Below are 21,463 nucleotides of genomic sequence, written 5' to 3'. Positions count from 1 at the left end.
TTTGAAACAAGATCTGAGAGACCTTTATTCGCAATAAACAAAGAAAAGCTATTATTTATAAACGACCATGAAACAGGCTTAAAACTTGGTGAGATATTAGGTCACAGGGAAAATCTTACATAGAAATCACAAGAGCAACTATGTTAATAGTTGAAGGCTAAGTAAAGAGAAGTGAGCCATCAGTTACACACTGCAGTGTCTGCAACACAGAAATCCAAAGATCCTGTGGAGTAGTCTGCACCATATTCACACTACAACCAATGATTTATTTATATCAAATCACACTTGTTTTTTTAAAAAAGATTTATATTTACACCCCCTCCCCCATTGTCTGTTCTGTGTACTTTCGCTGTGTGTCCTTCTGTGACCGCTTCTATCCTTATCAGCGGCACTGGGAATCTGTGTTTCTTTTTGTTGCGTCATCTTGTTGTGTCAGCTCTCCGGGTGTGCGGCGCCATTCCTGGGCAGGCTGCACTTTCTTTCGCGCTGGGCGGCTCTCCTTACAGGGCGCACTCCTTGCGTGTGGGGCTCCCCTATGTAGGGGACACCCCTGCGTGGCAGGGCACTCTTTGCACACATCAGCACTGTGCATGGGCCAGCTGCACACGGGTCAAGGAAGCCCGGGGTTTGAACTGCGGACCGCCCATGTGGCAGGCGGATGCCCTATCCATTGGGCCAAGTCCACTTCCCCATACTTGTTTTAAGTTGAATTTACATAGTTTTTTAAAGCTGTGTAATGCACTCAGTTTGCAAATTTATTGAACATAAAACACATATTTCAAAATCAGTAATACACATGAACATTTGTTTTGGTTATACATTCTGTAAAGTCTAAAAATATATACTTGGTTTCACAATGGACATGAATCACTTCTATAATTAAAATAAAAAAACAACAAAAAAATAAAAATCAGAGTTGGCTAAAACGGCCCTTTTTTTCCTATTGTGACAGTTTAAAACTTTTTGTGAATCCCAGAAAGATCATGTTCTTTGGTGAAAAAACATCTCTGCTAATGCCTTAATTTGGACATTCTCACAGTTTTGAACTGTAAGCTCTTACTACCAAATAAATCCCCTTTATAAAAGCCAACCCATTTCTAGTACTTGAAATCAGCAGCCCTTTGGTAAACTAAAATGGTGTGTTAAAGTGTATTCCTGAGGAGACTAATTCTCTGAAGAGTAAGAACTCAATAAACTGTGAGCTCAGGTTCAACAGGTACAATGACTGCAAAAACAGAAACAACAGAACCATACCAAGATGCACTATTGCAATCTTTTAAAACTGGAAACAAAGACATCAACTTCCAGGAAAAACAAGAGGTAACATATAAAGGAAAAAGCCATTAGAATAAACAGACTTTAACAGCCACAGATTGTTTAGCCTAGAATTCTATACCAAATAAGCAAGAATTATAAAATAAATGCAACTGCAAATGAAGGAGTATTCAAAAAATTTGCCTCCTTGTACTCACGAATGGTAGTTTGAGACTGTATATACCCCAGAAAATCATGTTAAAGCGGGTCCATTTCTGTGGGTGTGGCCCCACTGTGGGTGGACCTTTAATTAGGTTACTTAATTAAAGTATGGCCACGTGAATCCCATTACTGAAATCCTTAATAAAGGGATGAACATGGAGAGAGAATAATTACTGAAGCCAGAAGCTGAAAGTAAGGAAACCCAAAAGAGAAGGGAGAGCCCAGCAGACACTGCCTTGTGCCTTGCCATGTGACAGAGGAGTCCAGGATCGCCAGCAGCCGATCTTTGGGGAGAAAGCATCACTGAAGATATCTCGATTTGGACATTTTCATGACCTCAAAACTGTAAGCTTATAAATTAATAAATCCAAATTGCAAAAGCCACCCATTACTGGTATACTGCATTTCAGCAGCCTAGCAAACCAAAACAGATTTTGGTATTTGCAATACCAAAAATGGCTTATTGACTGGATACACAGGAAGAATTGTGAGATGCTTGATAGAAAAAGCCTAGAGTGCACTGAAGAGGCTGTAGGTAGAAATATGAATGCTAAAGGTACTTCTGATGAGACATTAGACAGACATGATGTATGCCATTGCAAACTTGTCTTAAAGTGGCATAGAACTTGGCAAAGTTGTGTTCTGATGTCAGATGGAGGGCAGAATTTGAAAGTGATGAGTCTGGATATTTAGCTGAGATTTCCAAACCAGATGTGGAAAGTGCAACCTGGCTTCTCCTTGTAGCTTATTGTAAAATGCTGAGACAAGCTGAGAACTGATCCTGGGCACAAAAAAATCAGAAACACGTTTGGAAAATTCTGAGCTTCTGGAAAGTGAGTCCCCACAGAATAGTACCCCATGTGAGGATTTAAGTGAACATGGAACTAGCCAGCCATTTCAGTCCTAGTCAGAATTAGAAATGCAGTTATTAAGAAAGGACCTTGGAAAAGTCCTATTGTCTGACAGTTCAGAGCCCTGTCTGCTACATGCGAAACTGACAAGTTTTTCCTGAGAGCTATAGGAACAGAATCCCTGCCAGGCTAGACTAAAGGGGACAGATTGAAGGGAAAAATTACCTCAAAGGCAGAACTTTGGAAGCTGAGGTCTGGACTGAAAACTTCTTCTCAGGCCATGAGAGCAAGCTCACCCATGTGCGTGGAAAGGGTGAGCATGCCCCGGCACCTGAAGAAGGCAGGCCTCTGCACCTTTGCTAAGGAAGAGTGCTGCAGCCCCAGTCATCAGGGAGGGTGGAACACATTCCCCGGGAATTGGAGAGTCTGGCCATCACCCCACTATACTAAGGGGTTTGAGCCTCTGCCCCAGAGATTGGGGAGATGTGGTCCAGCCCAGTTTTCTTAGAGGGTGGAGCCTAGAGTTTGGCTTGCCACTCAGATGCCTGATGAGGACAGAGCTGAGAACATGGCCACTCAGCAAGCACTTGCAAAAGTAGGGGCTGCCGATTCATCAGTCCCCAAGGACAAAGCATCATTCTAGACAGATGACTGCCAAACCTTGAAATCTAAAGGAGTATGCCCTGCAGGGTTTCGGAATAGTATAGGACCAGTGACCCCTGTTTTCCTTCCAATTTCTCCCTATGGCAAAGGGAACATGTATCCTGTGACTGCTCCTCCTTTGTGTTTTGGAAGCGGATTACTTGTTCTCAGTCTCACAGGTGATGGAATGAATGCAATTTGCACATGGAAAGACAATGTCTTTTTGGGAGCCAGAGGCTGGAATAAGTACTTTGAGACTGTATGTACCCCCCAAAATCATGTTCTTAAAGCTGGTTCATTCCATGAGTGTGAATTTATTGTGGGTGGGACCTTTGATTAGGTTTTCAGTTAAGAGCCTTTTAATTGGATGACTTCAATTAAGGCATGGCCCATGGTGGGTCTATAATCATCTTACTGGATTCCTTTATAAACGGGATGACTTCAGAGAGAGGAGAGAGAGAAAGCCACTGAAGCCAGAAGCTGAAAGCATGGAGAACAGTTTTGTGTCTTGCCATGTGCAGAAGAGTCCACACTGGCAGGAATCTTAGGGGAGAAAGCATCTACTGATGATCCCTTAATTTGGACATTTTCAGGGCCTCAAAAACTATAAGCTTATAAATTAATAAATCTCCATTGTAAAAGCCAACCCATTACAGGTATATTGGATTTTAGCAGCCTAGCAAACCAAAACACTTTACATACTGTGGCAGTTTGAGATTATTTTATGAATCCCAAAAAGAGAAAGACTGTGTTTGTAAACTATAGGTGTGATACCATTTGATTCCATTATTCAGTTGAGCAGCCTTTGATTAGACTGCTTGATAAGATCACTTTAGGGCTTTTGATTGGACTTATTCCACTAAACAAGACATAAAATAAAGGAAAAAACTGGAAAATATATTTAAAGTGTTCTATATAAATATAACGTTTTAAATTATTTGTTTATTCTAGTCCTCCACAAAGAAAACATTTCCTGGCAATTGTAGCAGTTTGATATGGTTATGAATTCCAAAAATAGATACTGGATTGTGTTTGTAATCTGGTGTGTACCTGGGCATGATTGAGTTATGATTGGGCCACATCATTAGGGTGTTTGGTAGGTGGGAACTCACAGATAAAGGGCATGGCAAAGGACAGAGTTGGGGGTTTTTGACGTTGGAATTTTGATGTTGGAGTTTGATGCTGAAGCTCTTAAGCTGGAGCCCCGGGAAGTAAGCTTGCAGAGGAAAGAGAAGTAAGTCCCAGGAGGAGAGGAACTTTGAGTCCAGGAAGAAGCAAGCCCTGGGAAGAAAAGACCCTTGAACCCAGAGAGAAGCAAGACCCTGGAAGGGAGGAACCCAGGAAGCCTGAACTCTCACAGCTGTCACCAGTCATCTTGCTCCAACATGTGAAAATACTTTGGGGAGGGAAGTAACTTATGCTTATGGCCTGGTATATGTAAGCTCTTACCCTGAACAAATACCCTTTATAAAAACCAACCAGTTTCTGGTATTTGAATCAGCATCCCTTTGGCTGACTAATACAGCAATGAATACTGATTTAGATATATTTATAAAAAACTTAATAATAAAGCAGACTCCTCATGAATATTGCAGAGTCAATATAATGTTCTAAAAATTAGTAAGATAGGTACATGTTATGATAGTACCTGCTAAGGCTGGGAAAAATCTAGATCAAGAAGAATCTGGAATCGAGAGTTCATTAGTTAGCCCATCATTAGCTGGAATGGAGATACAGGGATACAGAGGTTTTCTGATATGCAGCTGTCCTCAAATCTCAATGGTTCTACATTCTAAACATTCTCTTCTCCTTACCATCCTTACTGCAAAAGCTTTAAAGGAGGTCTTCGTTATTTATTGTTTTCTAATTGCCCTTGTTTATCTTTGACCAAAGAGGTGGCCAATGAGTTAAGATCAGTTCTGAGTTATAAGCCAATGTAATTTGCTATAATAAAAAAGTCCCAATTTGGAGGCTACATGGGGAGTTAATGCTTAATTGGTGTAGCAGAGTTTCTGTTTGGAGTGATGAAAAGTTTTGGTAATGGATGGTGATAATGGTAGCAACAACACTGTAATTATCACAAAATTGTATCCTTGAAAGTGGTTAAAATGGGAAATTGTGATTTTATATATATATATGACCACAGTAAGAATTTTTAAAAAATGTTATTATGCAAAATTATTTCTATAAAAAAGTCATTCACTCATTTGCTCTATATGCTTTCTTGGTTAGCAAAGAATTTTTACAAGAAAATACCCAAATTTCACAGCAGAAGAATATACAGGTTCATTTTTCTCAAACATCAAAAATCCAAAAAGGTCAGTGTCTAGGTTCTTAATCTAATAAAACTATTAAATGTCACCCTTCGTATTTTGATATTAGAGCAGCTAAACTATTATGCTCTTAGTGAAATCAATGCTCATTTAAAATTTTGTAGGCAAAAGTGATGTATTTTAAAGACATGATAAAGCCAAGGGTGTTTGGTGAGAGTCAGGTAAACATATGCACTGATTTTACAGACTATTTAAGAATTGTTTAAGATAGTTATCACTAAACACCTTTTTAAGACTTTCAGTGTTATTTGGTGTTGTTGCTTTTCTAAGACTTTTAAAACTATTGTATTTTCATGTTTGCCAAATTGTACAATAATTAAATCAAGCTGCACCAGGGATTCGGTGGAACACAGTTATATTTTCAGCCTATTATAATGCTGCAGATGCTAATAAAAGGGAACATTTGGAAATGTCTAAGAAATTGTCTAAGACTTTTCAAGTTGCTTCTACTTGTTTCTTATTATACATAATAAGGTTAAAAATTCTGGCATGCCAGGAGACCAGCTACTTAAGGGTCGTAAGCACCCTTTGAAATAAAGCAGTGGCTAAAACCTACTTAGAATGGAAGTTTTTTTTGAAGCTAGGCAATGTAACCAAGAGAATGGTTAGAAAGAACAAAGCACAAAAAACTTTGTTCAGGGAAGTGGATGTGGTTCAAGCAACTGGGCTCCTATCTACCATACGCCAGGTCCAGGATTCTATTCCTTTGGCCTCCTGTGAAGATCAGCTGGCCCGTGTGGTGAGCTGGCCCACAAAGAGTGCTGGCCAGTGCAGGCTTGCACAGAGAGCTGGCCCAGGCAAGATGATGCAGCAAAAAGAGACACGGAGGAGAGACCATAAGAGATGCAGCAGGCAGGAGCTGAAGTGGTGCAAGAGATTGAGTGCCTCCCACTCTGGAAGGTCCCAGGATCGGTTCCTGGAGAAGACAAGCAGACCCAGAAGAACACACAGCAAATGGACAGAGAGAGCAAGTGCAAACAACGAGGGGGGAAAGGGGAAGGAATTAAAAAAGAAAAAACGATGTGCAAATAGGTCTTATAGGAAACAGCAGGCCTCTGTTGGGGACCTCAAAGTGCTCTCCCACTTAAGTTACAGCATAACAGGAACGAGAAGCTGGACATGGGGGAAGGGGAGAGAAAAACTGCTCAATAAAGTAAATTTGAGTAAAGTAAAAGTACTATTATCAATTTCGGTCATGATGTCAAAAGTCACAAATCCCTAGGTCAGGTGCACAGATATAAATCCCCATCAGCTCCATAACTGTAAACTGCTAAACCACAAATCCAGTTCTCCTTAGCTTTAAACTAGCCTTACCTGACTGAATGCATGACATCCCAGGATCCTGCTAGGAAAAGAACCAGCACTGGGATTCTGAGACAGAATACCAGGACTGTTAGACATATGCTCTTTTGAACATATATGGCCCCCAAGAAATTTGCTTTTAATATCTATTTTGCCAAACAAATGCGGTATTTAGTTTTGTAAAGCAAAATGAGTAGGTTGAAATATTTTGTCATTTTTCTGCCTAAAGGTAATACCCCACTGTAATTTACTGACTAAAGCATTAGTCAAACTAAGAAATAATACTAAAGAGATTTCATTAAAATGTTAGCCAAACTCAAGGATTTTTTCCCAATCTCAGACCATGCTAGCCTGTTCCTGAAATTCCATAAAATCATTTAGGAAGCCTTAGCAAAAATTGTTCCTCTGGTAGATTTATTCTTGGACAAGAAACTATATTGAAATGGTAATTTTCTCTACATGCGACAGATTAATTTATGAAAAGTCAGACCGATATTAAGAGTGGCTGAAAATAAGTTTTTAAAGGTATGTATAATATTTCTGATGCAGAAAAAAATTAACAGATTATTCTTATTTCCCCCCATGAAATACTGCTTTGTTTCTTTGCCTCTCTTTGCAGCAAATCTCAAAGTTGTTTATAGTTGCTGTATCCAATTTCTCCCTGACTCCAATTAGGGTTACTTCTCTCCCCTACCTGACTTACCCCCAACCCATGAAACTGCTAACCAAGGTGACCTCCAATTGTTAAATTCAATAATTACCAGTTCTCTGACTTCATCTAATTGTTTAACTGACAGTAACATTTGACAGCTGATTACTCATTCTTTCCTAGGTACTTTATTTGGTTTCCAGGACATCACAGTCTTGTGGCCACTCCTTTAGGTCTACTTTGCTAGTTCTTCTCCTTCTTCTGATCTTTTGTGGGAGTTTCCTACAGGTCAGTCCTTGGTTCTCTCTCTGCATCCAGACTTCTTTTCTGGTCTCCAGTCTAATATGTCCAACCACCTGAACATCTGCCTTCCTGACATCACTACTTCTCAAACTTAACATGTTCAAAATGAAATTTCTGCTCTCCTCTGCTCAAACCTGTTCCACCTGCAACTCTGACCATCTCAGCTGTCAATAACTCCATCCACCTTCCAGATACCCAAACCAAAAACCTTGGGGGAGCAGATGTGGCTCAAGCAGCTGAGTTCCCGCCTCCCACATGGGAGATCCTGGGTTTGGTTCCTGTTGCCTCCTAAAGAAGACAAAAAAAAAAAATGAGCAGACAACAAGCAGACATTCAGCTGAAATGAGAAGACAGTGAGCAAGAAGACAATGTCTGAGAAGACAAAAACAAGCAGGGAGCAATGTGGCTCAAGCAGTTAAGTGCTGGCCTCCCACATGGAAGATCCAGGGTATCGTTCCCAGTGCCTCATAAAGTAATAACAGGGAAGCAGATGTGGCTCAACTGATAACAGCGTCCACCTACCATATAGGAGGTGCAGGGTTCAAACCCAGCGCCTCCTGGCTCGTGTGGTGAGCTGGCCCATGTGCAGTGCTGATGTGTGCAAGGAGTGCTGTGCCACACAGCGGTGTCCCCCATGTAGGGGAGCCCCACGTGCAAGGAGTGTGCCCCACAAGGAGAGCCGCCCAGTGGGAAAAAAGTGCAGCCCACCCAGGAATGGCGCTGCATACACAGAGAGCTGACGCAGCAAAGAGACATGGATTCCCGGTGCTACTGAGAATGCAGCAGATACAGAAGAACACACGGTGAATGGACACAAGAGAGCAGACAAATTGGGAGTGCAAACAGATAAGGGAACCATCAGGGTGGGGGGTGGGGGGAAGGTTAAAAAAAGAAAAAAAGAAGAAAAAAACACCTTGGAATTGTTCTTGACTCTTCTTTTTCTCAAACTCTACATCTACTCAATCATAAGTCCTGTAAGCTATACCTTCAAATCCCACCATTTCTCACAGTGTTCATTACCTCTAACCTGGTGTGAAGCACCAATATCTCTCATCTGGATTACAACAGCCAAATGGTCTCCTTACTTCTGCCCTTGCCCCAGCAGCCAGTTATCCTTTAAAAATCCTGCAATGACTTCTTCCATTTTGGAAAAAGTGAAAGTTCTTTAATGGTCTGTTCTCTCTGCAGGGCTAACTGCTTCCCCTCTTTCAGGTCTTTGCTCAAATGTCACCTTCTCAATACCATCCCAACCACTATCCCCCTTTATCCTGTTCCACCCTTCTTTTTCCCCCCATTGCACTTAACACCTCCTAACAATTTATATAATTTACTTATTTATGGTGACAACTACTTATTATCCCTCAATTCCCTATTCTCAATCCCTTTTTGGATAATTGTGACTATTCTTCAATACTACATAAAAACTCAACAAGTGGTAGATTCTTAAAGGTTTGTGGGAATGTGGCATCGAAATATATCAATGAACTTTTCATACTTTTATATTAAAATCCACTGGTCTGGCATTGCATCAAGATGCACTCATTGATCATTTAAAAAATACTGGTTCAATGGGTTATGCAGGTCAGTCTTCTAAATGTCAATGCACTTTATTACAAAATATATTTTTTTAAAAATCACACTTCCTCACTATCCCCACTCATCTCACAGGAAATGTCTTTAAGTAATGGGAAGCTATCAAGTGCACGAGAGTCCATGGTTTAGAAATTTTTAATTTTTGCTTGAAAATGCATATCTTATTATTTGCCAAAAAATGTTATCAGTTGTTTTCCTTGAAGCCAACTTTAAAGAAAATGTCTGCCAAATATTGAAGTCTGAAGAGCCAAAGCCTGCAATACGAGCATTCTTTCAACAAAGAATGGTGCTCCATGAAAAAGAGATACTTTAGTTTGCAAACCAAACAATTTCAAGACTTCCCTTTGATATGCAGAAATACTCTATGCATATCTCTCATTTTGTCACACAGATTATTAAATAAAGATGTGTACTCAAGGATCCAGATTTAATAGAATTTGTACTACTTAACATTCTTAAGTGAAACTGATCTTTTTTTAATTGCAAGTTCTTGGTGGTGAAAAACACAATACTACCAAGACAGTTTTGTGCTGCTGCCTTGATGCATGCTAAGGCATCAGACCTTTTACCCACCATTGCTTTTGTACTCTTAGTGTAAATATGAACACAGTTTAATAATGTCTTGGTATTTTTATGGAAATAGTTTTAATCTCTCAGACCCCTGAAATCTTGGAAATTCCCAGGAGTCCCTAACCCATATTGCTATTCTACAATATTCTGCATCAGAATAAGCTACTCTCCTTAAACTTGCATTCTAGTATTGAGATGGAAAGAATACATTTGTAGAAGCAAAGAAAAAAAGAGGAAAAGGAGAAGTGTGAAAATTAAGGAAATGATAAGTGATGGATATCATGAGATGAAAGTAAATCACTTTATTTATACTTTTAAGTATTCTACTTCTGCCCTGACCTTACAAGGAAGCAGGCGCAATAATTTAACAAGTATCACTATCACAAAATTTCTGCAGAATCAACATTATCTGGTTATCAAGTGAGTTTCTTACTGAATAATTAAAAGAATATTCCAGGATATCAAAATAACAGACTATCTCTTTTTCAGAGTCGACTGCCTCTTGGCAGACATACGCAGCAGATACAATAATCAGACAGTGTATAATTTTGTTAAAGCCTTTAAAAATACATTTCACACAGCTTATATGTTCATATACAGATCAAAAGTAATTACAGGTATAGCTAAAATTAAATCAGATTTATATCCTTTTTACAGGCTACCATGAGTTGCTTCCATTACCCAATTAACTTAACCAATGACCTTACAAACTCTGAATATTAACTCTGGCAAAAGCAAAATGAGACCAAAGGGTATCTGAGAGAAAGCACGAGTTATGCATGTGAGTATGCCACCCAGACCCAAGGTCCGTGACAGTCTGTTTCAAATATATTAGCTTCAATAGTGCAGCTATTAAGCTATTAGAAATCTCTCTGAGACCCTGACATCGACTTGAATATATACCATTATAAAATCACAAAAAAATGTTACACCCAAAGGTTCCATATTCAGACAATCTGTGCCTAAATTAAATGACACTATGAAAGATTACACTTGGTTCTTTTAAAATACAGTAAGAGCAATCATAACTTAATCTGAATGACACCTGAGTGAGAAGTAGCCTGGGCACAGCAGCCTATAAAAAGAGATCTTTCTTTTTTCCTCTATCTGGTTATTGTAATTTCTAGTTCACATAATTCTAACTGAATATAAACAATATTTAAAAGCTAATTTTCTATAAAGAACATTGTTTTAAAAATTGCCTAAATAAACAACTTGGAAGTTTAATTAACTTCAAACAGTAAAAACAATTTAACAATGCCTAGCACATCTCCACAATGCCTAGAACATAGAAGGTTCCAGAATATTCTAGAGTTAAAGGCAGTCTAAGTTAAACCATGGACTACAGTTAATAGTACAATTACAAAATATGCTATTGTCAATTGTAACAGATGGTTAACACCAATGCAAGGTGCTCCTAATAGGGTGGTATATGGAAATCCTGTTTTTCATGCATGATTGTTCTGTAACCCTCAACTTGGGTTTAAACCCCCTGGTGGTCTCTCTCACTCTATGAAAAGCCAGTCTCTTCATCTTCACTACATCCCACAAAGCACCCCCCCCCAAGTTAAAAGATGTTAAAAAAAACATTTGTAACTGCAAAAAATGGAAACAATTTAAACATCCATCAATAGTTAAGGAATACTAAGGGAGGGAAAAATAAAGCAAATGCGACAAAATATTAACAACAGGGTAATCTAGGTGAAGAGTATATGAAAGCTGAAAAGTTCTTGGAACTTCTCTCAAAGGTAAATAGATTTTTCAAATAAGTTTAGTTAAAAAGTACAAAAAGCAAAATATTAGGCAGATTTATATACACTGAAGTGGAAATATCTTAATATACTTTTTTGTTGTAAAAATAAAACTCATGCAGAATTACTGTAGAAATTTTAAAAATCAATGCAAATGTTTACCATAAAAAGGCAGGCTTTAGTGAAATGAATTAAGCAACCACATATTAATGTAGAATCAAGACAAGATGCAAAGGAAGGGACTATATATATAAGGTTGAGCACTTGTATCTTGTGTACCTCATTTACACATTGATATACAGGTACTATACAAAGGTACTACAACAGTACCTCATTTAATACCCTAACTTGCACGGGCTAGGTTTGTTTGCTAATCCATTTGTATTTAAATATCGCATAAACCCTCCATTACTCTTCTTAAAGAAAAAATTAATCAGTAGGGATTTCCCATGTATTAACAATAAAAAAAGTTACTGATAATCCTAATCCAAACTGTTTAAATTTGTGCTAGCAAGTTAATATTTATTTCAAATGTAAGTGTACCCTACTTTTAACAACACTTGACATATGAATCCTGAATGTAGAGTAGAATTTTAGGAGGTAGAAAATGGTCTTAGAAAGCATGTAATACATTCCCTTCATTTTCAATTAAAACCAAAGGGTCTGCCCATTTCTCACTCAAATTAGAAGAGTGGCCAGAATGAGATCTGTGGTCTCCTTTCATGTCTTTCCATAATGATCTACACATAGAAGGTAACACACCTATTGGCATGACATCTTTCTTTTATAAAAATACTGGTCATAGGACCATTTACTTAAGAAATTATTTAATTTGCCAAGATTGCAGGTAGCAAACATTTCAGAAGTATGGAAAGCAAACCTCCTAAACTGGGATCTCACGGATTAAAAAAATACTGTTTTACGCCAGAACCGTGGCTAGCCCATAAATGGCATAATGTATGTACAATAAAGATGAATGAACGTGCCAGCCTAAGGCAGAAAAGAGCCTTAGCATAATAATTCACCGTAGCCATTTTTGATAAAATTCTCTATAATCCTACAAATAAGAGGTAAGTCAAACTTAAAATTGCTATGGTTCTTCAAATAATTTGGAAGGAACAAACCTAAAGTGGAGACTAAATTGGCTCAGGAAAATAAATGTAGCATTCAAGTAACTAAAACGTTAAGCTTAGCCCTAATCTTCTACACACATAGTTACTATCTTCAAGTATGTGACTTTTCCCCACCCCCCACTTTCTCCTTTAAACAGAAGAAAAAAGAAATGGATGCACAGGACTGGCTTTGGTGGAAAAAACCTGACCTCACAGTCCCTGCCGCCTTGCATATCTCGCACCATGGAGAAGTTCGGGAAGGGAATGCTCCAGGAGTTCGCGACAACCTACGGCTGTCGCAGCGAAAAGAACCCCAAAGCCTTCCACGCTTACGCCGTCAGGCCCGTTAGGGAGCACCGGGCAGCGCCCAGGGCTCGGAAACCAGCCCGAGGTGGGGCGTGAGCGCCGCGAGGAGGCCCCGGCGCCCATTTTGTCTCGGGCCGCCGCACTTCCCGTGCCTCCCTCCCGGGCCAGGCAGCCTACGCGAGGCCCGGCGCCCCGCTCGGCCGCCGCCGCACAGCCGGGACCCAGGCCGGGCCGCGGGGCCCGGGGTCGGACGCGCCCGCCGCGCCGCCAGCTGCTCGTCCGGCCCGCGGGGCGCGCCCCCGCCTCCCGGGGCCCGAAGCCCGACACGATCCCGCCTGGGCTTCGCGCCCCTCCAGGGTCCCCTTTTCCAGGCCGACCCACCCCCTCGGCTCCGGGGCTCGAGCCTTCCCCACCCGGGTCTCCAGCACCCCCCACCTCAGCCCTCGGGCTCCCGGCACTCAAGTCTCTTCCGCCTCCTCCAGCCCGCGCCGCAGGCCGCGAGCCCCAGCCTCGCCCCGGCCCCCTCAGCGCGTACCCCCCGGCAAACAGATGCACCAGCGTGTCCCTCTGGCTCATTCTCTCTCCCGCATGTCCTCCGGGCGCTGAGGCGGGGCGCGGACCCTGCTGCCCGCGACGGCCAGCGGCTTCAGTCCCGGATTGGAGCCGCTCAGCGGCCCAGGAACGCGAGGAGAGCGGGCGGAGACGCGGCTGCAGACTGCAACCCGGGCGGCCCCTGGGCGCCGCGTTCCAGCCGCGCCGCCTCGCGCTCCCGCTCGGCGCTCTCCGTCCGGGCCTGCGAGCCGCGCCGCCGGGGCGGGGCGAGGGGCGGGGGCTAAGGGGCAATTGGACAGCCCGATATAAACAGAGGCTCCCATTGGTCTGCGCTGCGATGACGTCACGCGGCGGCCAGGCCTTTTTCACGTGATCGCCAGGGGTTTCTCAATGAAAGGGCCTTGAGGCGGCGCCTGAGCGCGTGCCCGTCGGGTAGTAGGTCGCTGCGCTCTCGCACTTAATCCGCCCGCCTGGGAGGCTGCGCCCTGCGCGGGTTTAACCCATGCGAGTGTCGCGCGCTCCGGGCCCAGGGATCGCGTTAAAACGTCTGGGTTCGGAGTTCGCAAGCGAAGCCGAGGAGAACAGCACGTGTAGTCTGTAATTTACTTTTTAAAAATTGGATGTATAACCCAGCATTTCCGCTTCCTGGTGTCTACTTAAGAGTAACAGTCTCACGACGCATGAAAAAGGCTTGTACGAGGATGCTCGTGGCAACGATGCTTGTAATAGCGGAAAATTGAGATCAGTAGGGGATGGAAAAACAAATCATGGAGCATTCCTGCTATAGAATATAATGCAGTCGTGACGAGGGGTGAGGTATATCCCCGTGAGAAACCCTGCAAGGCGCAGTCAGCAAAAGAGGCAAATTGGATTGAAACACTGTAAGTTTATTTTAGAAAGAATAAGTAAAACTGTTAAAACTGGTCATTATTGTGACCAGTAAAGGTTTCTATTATGTGTTCCCAGGAGGGTCAAAAACTAAAGACCAGAAAATCAACAGGACATGGTGATTAAATATTTTTAATTTTTGTTAATTGTTATTTCTAAGGTGCAGCAAAGAAAATATAATAGCCATGTACTCATCACTCAGGTTGAACAAATGTTATTGTTTTCCACCTCTGCTGCCATAACTTCTCTTCTACCTGCAAGGTTCTGGCCATCCTTTCCCACCCGTGCTGTATTTTCTAGGGCCCACCTTCCTTTCCTTCTAGGGCAATTTCCTCCATGAAGTCTTCCCTGATTGTTTCAGCCTTTATGTTCTTTACCTTCTCTGGAATTCTTGTAAAATGTACAGACTGCATCCCACTGGCAAGGGTTCATCAACTCCACAGTAAATGCTCATCTTCACAAGGTAATTATGAAGACTAAATGTGTTAAAATACATAAAATGTCTGAGGTAGTGCTACATAATATTCACTGCAATTATTAGTATTATTTTACTGTCTTATATTTTTATTATTATTTTAATTTTTATTGTGGCTATGAAACAGCCTTGCATTTTTTATAACAAAAATGACATCTGATATTTTTTTGACACTTGCTAATGCACCAGGCTGTGAGCTAAGTGCTTTACAACATTATCTCCTTAAATTTTCACAATTAGCCACTGAGGTAAACAATATTATTCCCAGTTAACACATGAGGAAACAGGTTTAGAATACTTAAGTAACTTGCCCAAGATTACCCAGTTTATCCAGAGGAGGTTGAATTTGAATTCAGCAGAGTCTGTCTGACTCCAGAGCTTCAGCTTATGAAGTAACAGTCGCCCATTAGAGGGAGAAAAAATCGGAAAAAACAGAAAAGTGGAAATGAAAATGGTGCCACTGGACACACTCAAAAGCATTGTATTAACATTTTGAGGCATTTCTTTCTTTTTTAATAACGGCTATATTGAGATATAATTCATATACTATAAAAGTCATACTTTTAAAGTGTACATTTGAGCAGTTTATTGTATTTACAGAGTTAAGCAACCATCACAACCATTTAATTTTAGAATTTTTCTTCACCCCCAAAAAGAAATCCTATACCATGCAGCCAGTCCACATTCCACCCTCCCTCCACACCCTGGTAACTTACTTTCTGTCTCTATGGATTTGCCTATTCTAAACACTTCATAAAAACAGAATCATACAACACGTGACCTTTTGTATCTGGCTTCTTCATTTAGCATAGTGGTTTCAAGTTTCACCCATGCTGTAGCATATTTCAGTACTTTACTCCTTTTTTTATGGCAGAATTAGATTCCATTGTATGGAAATATCCCATTTTGTGTATCCATTCATCCATTGATGGACATTTGGGCTGTTTCCACTTTTTGGCTATCGTGAATAATGCTTCTATGAATATTCATGCACAAATCTTCGTGTGGACAAATGTTTCAATCCTCTTAGCATATACCTAGGAGTGTAATTGCTGAGTGCTATACCTCTGTGTTTAACTCTTGGAGGAACTACCAAAGTTTTCCAAAATGGCTGCACTATTTTAGATGCATTTCTATTTAGACAATAGTTGGAGCTCTGTGGGTCTGACAAGGTGAATCACATAATGGTAATGAGTGAACTACAGTTATTCCAATAATGAGCAATAATAATTCAAAATATGGCCGTTTCCTTTTGGAACTCATTCAGATGCTACCGTGGAGGGAGACTCTGCCCCTGCACATTCTGCCTGGTGAGTCCAGAGGACGTGACAGCCTACTGGATGTGGTTGCTCAGTCGTTCTTGCCGGATTCCAGGGTCGAGTCAGCTTCTATGCTTCCTGCAGTTCCACAGCACTGCCATCTGCCTGCCCTTTTGACAGCCTTCCTCGTTCCTGTTGACTAGAGAACGTCTTCAAGTGATTCCTTCAAGACCAGCACAAAGGCGAGGTTTCCGGAGCACTCGTGCCTTGCACTGACAAACTTCCAGCTGCTTTTTTCTAGAGAATGACCTTAGGGCAAGGCAGATGGGGCTAAGACCCATGCTTTATCAGCCCCTATTCCTGCCCAGGGATCTTCTGGGAGTTGTAGTTTTTTAATGAATATAGAAAGAGAAACCAGTGGGGAAGTGGAGGCAGCCACCTGATATTTGCCTCAGAACAAACAAGTAAACTTACCGTTAAGTAGGGGGGATTTCCTGATTGGTACTGATTTCCCGATTGGGGATTTCATGGTTGCTACTGGTGTCAAATTTCTTAATTGCTAGTGGGCTGGATACAATTAATTAATTAATTAATTAATTTTTTTGAGGTACCTGGACTGGGGATTGAACCTGGGATCTCAGGGGGGGAGCCTGGTGTACAACCACTGAGGCACTTCGCCTCCCCTGAGTTGGCTCTCTTGTCTATTGGCTTGTTATTTTTGCTTGTTGTCTGTTTGTTTTTTCTTAGGAGGCAAGGAGAACCCAGACCTCCCATGTGGGAGGCAGGAGATCAACTGCTTGAGCCACAGCCGTTCCCCTTAATACAATTCTTAATAGCTGTTTTTGGGGGAGCAGAACACAGATGGACCAGTGAATCAATTTTTTTTTTTCTTTCTCTCATTTAGTTGGTCTTATAGGTTTCAAGTATTGGATTGGCAGCATTAGTTTTTTGTTTTTTGCACATCATGTCAGCTTTTTATTTTTTAAATACATTTTTAATTTATTTTTAAAAGATACTTAGATTACATAAAACGTTACATAAAAATATGAGGGATTTGCGTTAGTTTTAAATATTTCAGTAAGATTTTATTTTGCTTGTTTTACATCTTTGTGTCTTTTTAACTAATTTAGTGGGAGGTTGGGAGAGATTTTTCATAGTCACTTAGCCAGGTGCCATTTTATTTACTTTTTCTTTACTACAATTTCAATAAAAAGGAATAAATTCAAACAATACCGAGGTATGGGGGCAATAGCCCCCCTTCCTATCTTCCACTCCTCAGAAGAAACCATCATTAATAGTTGGGTAAGGGGAGACCGGGGGGTAGAAATAAATAAAATAAATCTTTAAAAAAAATAGTCGGGTAAGTGTCCTTCTAAATCCCATGTGCCATAATGGCAATTGAATAAAAAAGAGCTTCAGATTTATTCAGCTCTTACTGTGTGCCAGGCATTGTTACAAGTGCTTTACCCATATTTAAATTGATCCTCTTCACATCATTAATGAGGCATCAATTTACAGAAGAGATGTGGAGAGTTTAGGGGATTTATCAAGGTGACTCAATTAGCAAATAGCCTAGCTGGACTCTAACCTTGGCTCGGTCTAAAGTCTTTACTCTTATCTTCTATACCTCAATTGCAGCGATTGAGAACATAAGCTGTAATTCCTGAAACAATAATATCTGGTGTGAGAGGGAAATAAGATGTGGTACCCAAGAAGGCAAAATGTGGACTTGCATCTGAGCCCCAGATGAAGTCACAAGGGCAGTTGCTCCCTAATGAGAATTTGATTCCCATAGGGCTGCCACTCCAATCAGCAGCTCAGCGTAGCCTTTATATTCAATGAGGGTTAACCGTTCTTAGATACACCAGCATACAAGCATGCAGACAACATACAGAGATAGCCCTGGAAATAGATAAGGAGCTTGTAAAAACAGTCTTCCGCACAGTGAGCCAACATTCCTTTGCAGAAAACATCTACCCTTGGGGAAACAAAACAAAATATTTTCTACTCTCTAGGAGAAAAGTATTAGAAGGATGAGGAGATATTTATGAAGAAATGTGCATATTTCATTGAGATAAAGATGCAACCCACTTCTTTTTTGTGTGTGCCTGGGCCTTGCCTGATGTGTTAACATTGTGGTAGGGATTGATGTTCCTCAAGAAGAACCCTCTTCTCCATTCCAGAACTTATCTACCTGTCCTGCCATGAGTCCCTGCTTGGAAACCCAACTGATCTGTTGGCATTTGGATTTTATTTTAACATTAATTCTTTACTTTTATTGAAAATAATACAGGCAGGGGAAGGGGCAAGATGGTAGCAGAGTAAGGAGCTCCAAGAGTCAGCTCATCCTACAGGGCAGTTAGTAATCACCCAGAGCTATCTAAATCACCTGTTTGGGGAGGGGGTGGGGACAGGGGTGGAGGAGGCAGGAGACCAGAAGACCATTCTGCAACATCCTTGAAAGAATGGAAGGAGGAGACTGCCCATCTGCAGAGAAGATCGCCCCGGAGGCCGGTGCCCATCCTCCACTGGCGGCACAAGCCGCCTTGGGAGCTGCTCCATGGCTGGAGTTGGAAGCTCCACTTCCCAAAAATGGGAGAGGAAGAAAGAACTGGACACCGACTTCAGCTCCTGATTAGTAAGTAGGTGCTTCCGGCTGGCACAGACTGGCTAGCTGGACTCCCAGGGCGCCTTCGCTGCCCCTCGGTAGGACGGGACGGGAGCCGTGTTTTCTCAGCCTCTCCAGGCAAACCGCGGGCCTTTTGGCCTGCAGGAACTGATTTGCCGAGTGCCTTCAATTCCGTCTTACCCCACCCCCCCAATGGGATAAGAGGGCGCTGGTGTTTCTTCAGCTTCTCTGGTCAACTGCAGGCACTTACAGGCAGCACAGACTGGATACTCGGACACCTGTAGCTCTGCACGGGCTCTTGGACTGCATGAGCTTGACTGTTGGGCACCTGTGGCTCCACCCCCACCCTGATAGGACAAGGGGGGGGTGGTGTTTTCCCAGCCATCTCCATGATGGCTGCAGGTGCTTTTGGCCAACGCAGATTGAATAGACTGACACCTGTAGCTCCATTCCTGCCCCTAGGTAGGATAGGAGAGGAGCTGTGCTTGCTCAGCCTTTCTGGGCAAGGATGGGAATTATAACCTGTATAGACTGGATTCTTGGGAGCCTGTGGACCCACCCCCCCAACAGAATAGGAGGGGTCTGGTGTTTCCTCAGCCTGCGTGAGGAATGGCAGGCACTTTCAGCCTAAATGAGCTGAACTGTTGGATGCCCGTGGTTCCATCCCCTCTACCTAAAGGGAAGAAGGGCCGTACTCCTCTCAGGGCAACTGCAGGCACATTTGGCCCACACAGATTAGATTTTTGGGCACTCCACAGGGTCCATCCCCACTCCCTGGCGGGGGAGGAGGGAGGCTGGTGCTATACCAGACTACCTGGGCAACTATGGTCATTTTGGACCCGCTCGACATAGATTCCTGCCCACACCTGCAGCTCCTTCATGTCCCAGGCAAAGGATGAAGGGACGTGAAGCATCATCAGTCTCTTCAAACAACTACAGACGGCCTTAGCCTGCAGAGCTTGGATTACTACACACAGCTGTGGCTCTGCCCCTAACCCGGGAAGAGGAGAAAGGTGGGAGAAGATTCATCTGTTCCTGGGGCAACGTGGACAGCTTCAGCGACCACTGCTTACAGTATCATCTATATCCTCAGCTCCTACTACACAACCAGCAAAGGAGAAAGGTCAAGAAAGTCCTGAACTAAAGAGAAACTGCACCCAGAATAAATACATCTAGTAAGCCAGATGCCAAGACACCAACAAAAAATTACGATCCACACCAAGAATCAGGAAGGAATGGCTCAGGCCAATGTACAAGATAAGCCTCCATATGACATAAAGGAGTTGAGACAACTAATCATAGATGTTCAAACAAACCTCATTAATAAGTTAAATGAGATGGCTAAAGAGATTAAGGAAATTACGGGGAAGTGGACTTGGCTAAACTGATAGAGTGTCCGCCTACTATATGGAGGGCCCAGGGTTCGATTCCCAGGGCCTCCTGACCCACGTGGTGAGCTGGCCCATGCACAGTGCTGCTGTGCACAAGGAGTGCCGTGTTACGCAGGGGTGCCCCCGAGTAGGGGTGTCCCACGTGCAAGGAGTGCGCCCCACAAGGAGAGCCACCCTGCATGAAAAAAAAAGGGCAGCCCATCCAGGAGTGGCACTGCACATATAGAGACCTAACGCAGCAAGATAATGCAACAAAAAAGAGACAGTTTCCCAGTGCCACCTGATAATGCAAGTGGACGCAGAAGAACACACAGCGAATGGATATAGAGAGCAGATAATGGGGGAAAGGGGAGAGAAATAAATAAAAATAAATCTTAAAAAAAAAGAGGACATTATAAAGATACTTGGTGAGCATAAAGAAAAATTTGAAAGCATAGATATAAATATAGCAGATCTTATGGGAATGAGAGGCACAATAAATGAAATAAAAGATACACTGGAGGCATATAACAACAGATTTAAGTAGGCAAAAGAAAGGATTTGTGAGCTTGAAAACATGGCATCTGAAAGTGAACACACAAAAGAACAGATGAAGAAAAGAATGGAAAAAATTGAACAAGGTCTCAGAGAACTAAATGACAGCAAAAGTCATGCAAACATACATGTCATGGGTGTCCCAGAAGGAGAAGAGAAGGGAAAAGGGGAAGAAGGAATATTTGAAGAAGTAATGTTAGAAAATTTCCCGATCCTATTGAAGGACACAAATATCAGTGTCCAAGAAGCACAATATACTCCCATCTTAATAAATTCAAATAGGCCAACTCCAAGACACATACTTATTGGAATGTCAAATGCCAAAGACAGAGAATTTTGAGAGCAGCGAGAGAAAAGTAATGCATAACATACAAGAAATACCCAATAAGATTAAGTGCCGATTTCTCATCAGAAACCATTGTAATCAAGAAGACAGTGGTATGATATATTTAAGATACTACAAGAGAAAAACTGCCAGTCAAGAATCTTACATCCAGGAAGATTGTCTTTCAAAAATGAGGGCAAGAATAGAATATTCAGAGATAAATAGAAACCGAGAGAGTTTATACCTAGGCTTTGCAGGAAATACTAAAGGGCGTGATACCTCATTAAGGAAAAACAGTAGAGAGAGACTTGGAAGAGAGTCTACAAATGAAGTAAAAGTGACTAAAAGTATAAAAAGAGTGGTGGAAATAGAATATGACAGAGAAAATCCAAAGCTAATAATGGGTGAAATAATAACCCATGGAATATTAATGGTTGAACTACCCAATCAAAAGACAGACTAGTGGAATGAATAAGAAAATATGAGCCATTTATATGCTGTCTACAAGAAACTCACCTTAGA

General features: G+C 41.8%; 1 protein-coding gene across 1 annotated transcript in view; it reads right to left on the bottom strand.

The window, feature by feature from the left end:
* Nucleotides 1-13,709, bottom strand: part of SLC25A36 (solute carrier family 25 member 36) — a 43,827-nt gene extending 30,118 nt beyond the window's left edge. The window contains exon 1 of the mRNA XM_004447991.5: nt 13,424-13,709. Within this exon, the coding sequence (XP_004448048.1) occupies nt 13,424-13,464 (41 nt within the window). The 5' untranslated portion in view covers nt 13,465-13,709. The remainder of the gene's footprint in view (nt 1-13,423) is intronic.
* Nucleotides 13,710-21,463: the final 7,754 nt, after the last annotated feature.

This window comes from Dasypus novemcinctus, chromosome 4 (genome assembly GCF_030445035.2).
Source record: "Dasypus novemcinctus isolate mDasNov1 chromosome 4, mDasNov1.1.hap2, whole genome shotgun sequence".
NCBI classification, from domain to species: domain Eukaryota; kingdom Metazoa; phylum Chordata; class Mammalia; order Cingulata; family Dasypodidae; genus Dasypus; species Dasypus novemcinctus.
This window is presented reverse-complemented; position numbering and strand designations above follow the sequence as displayed.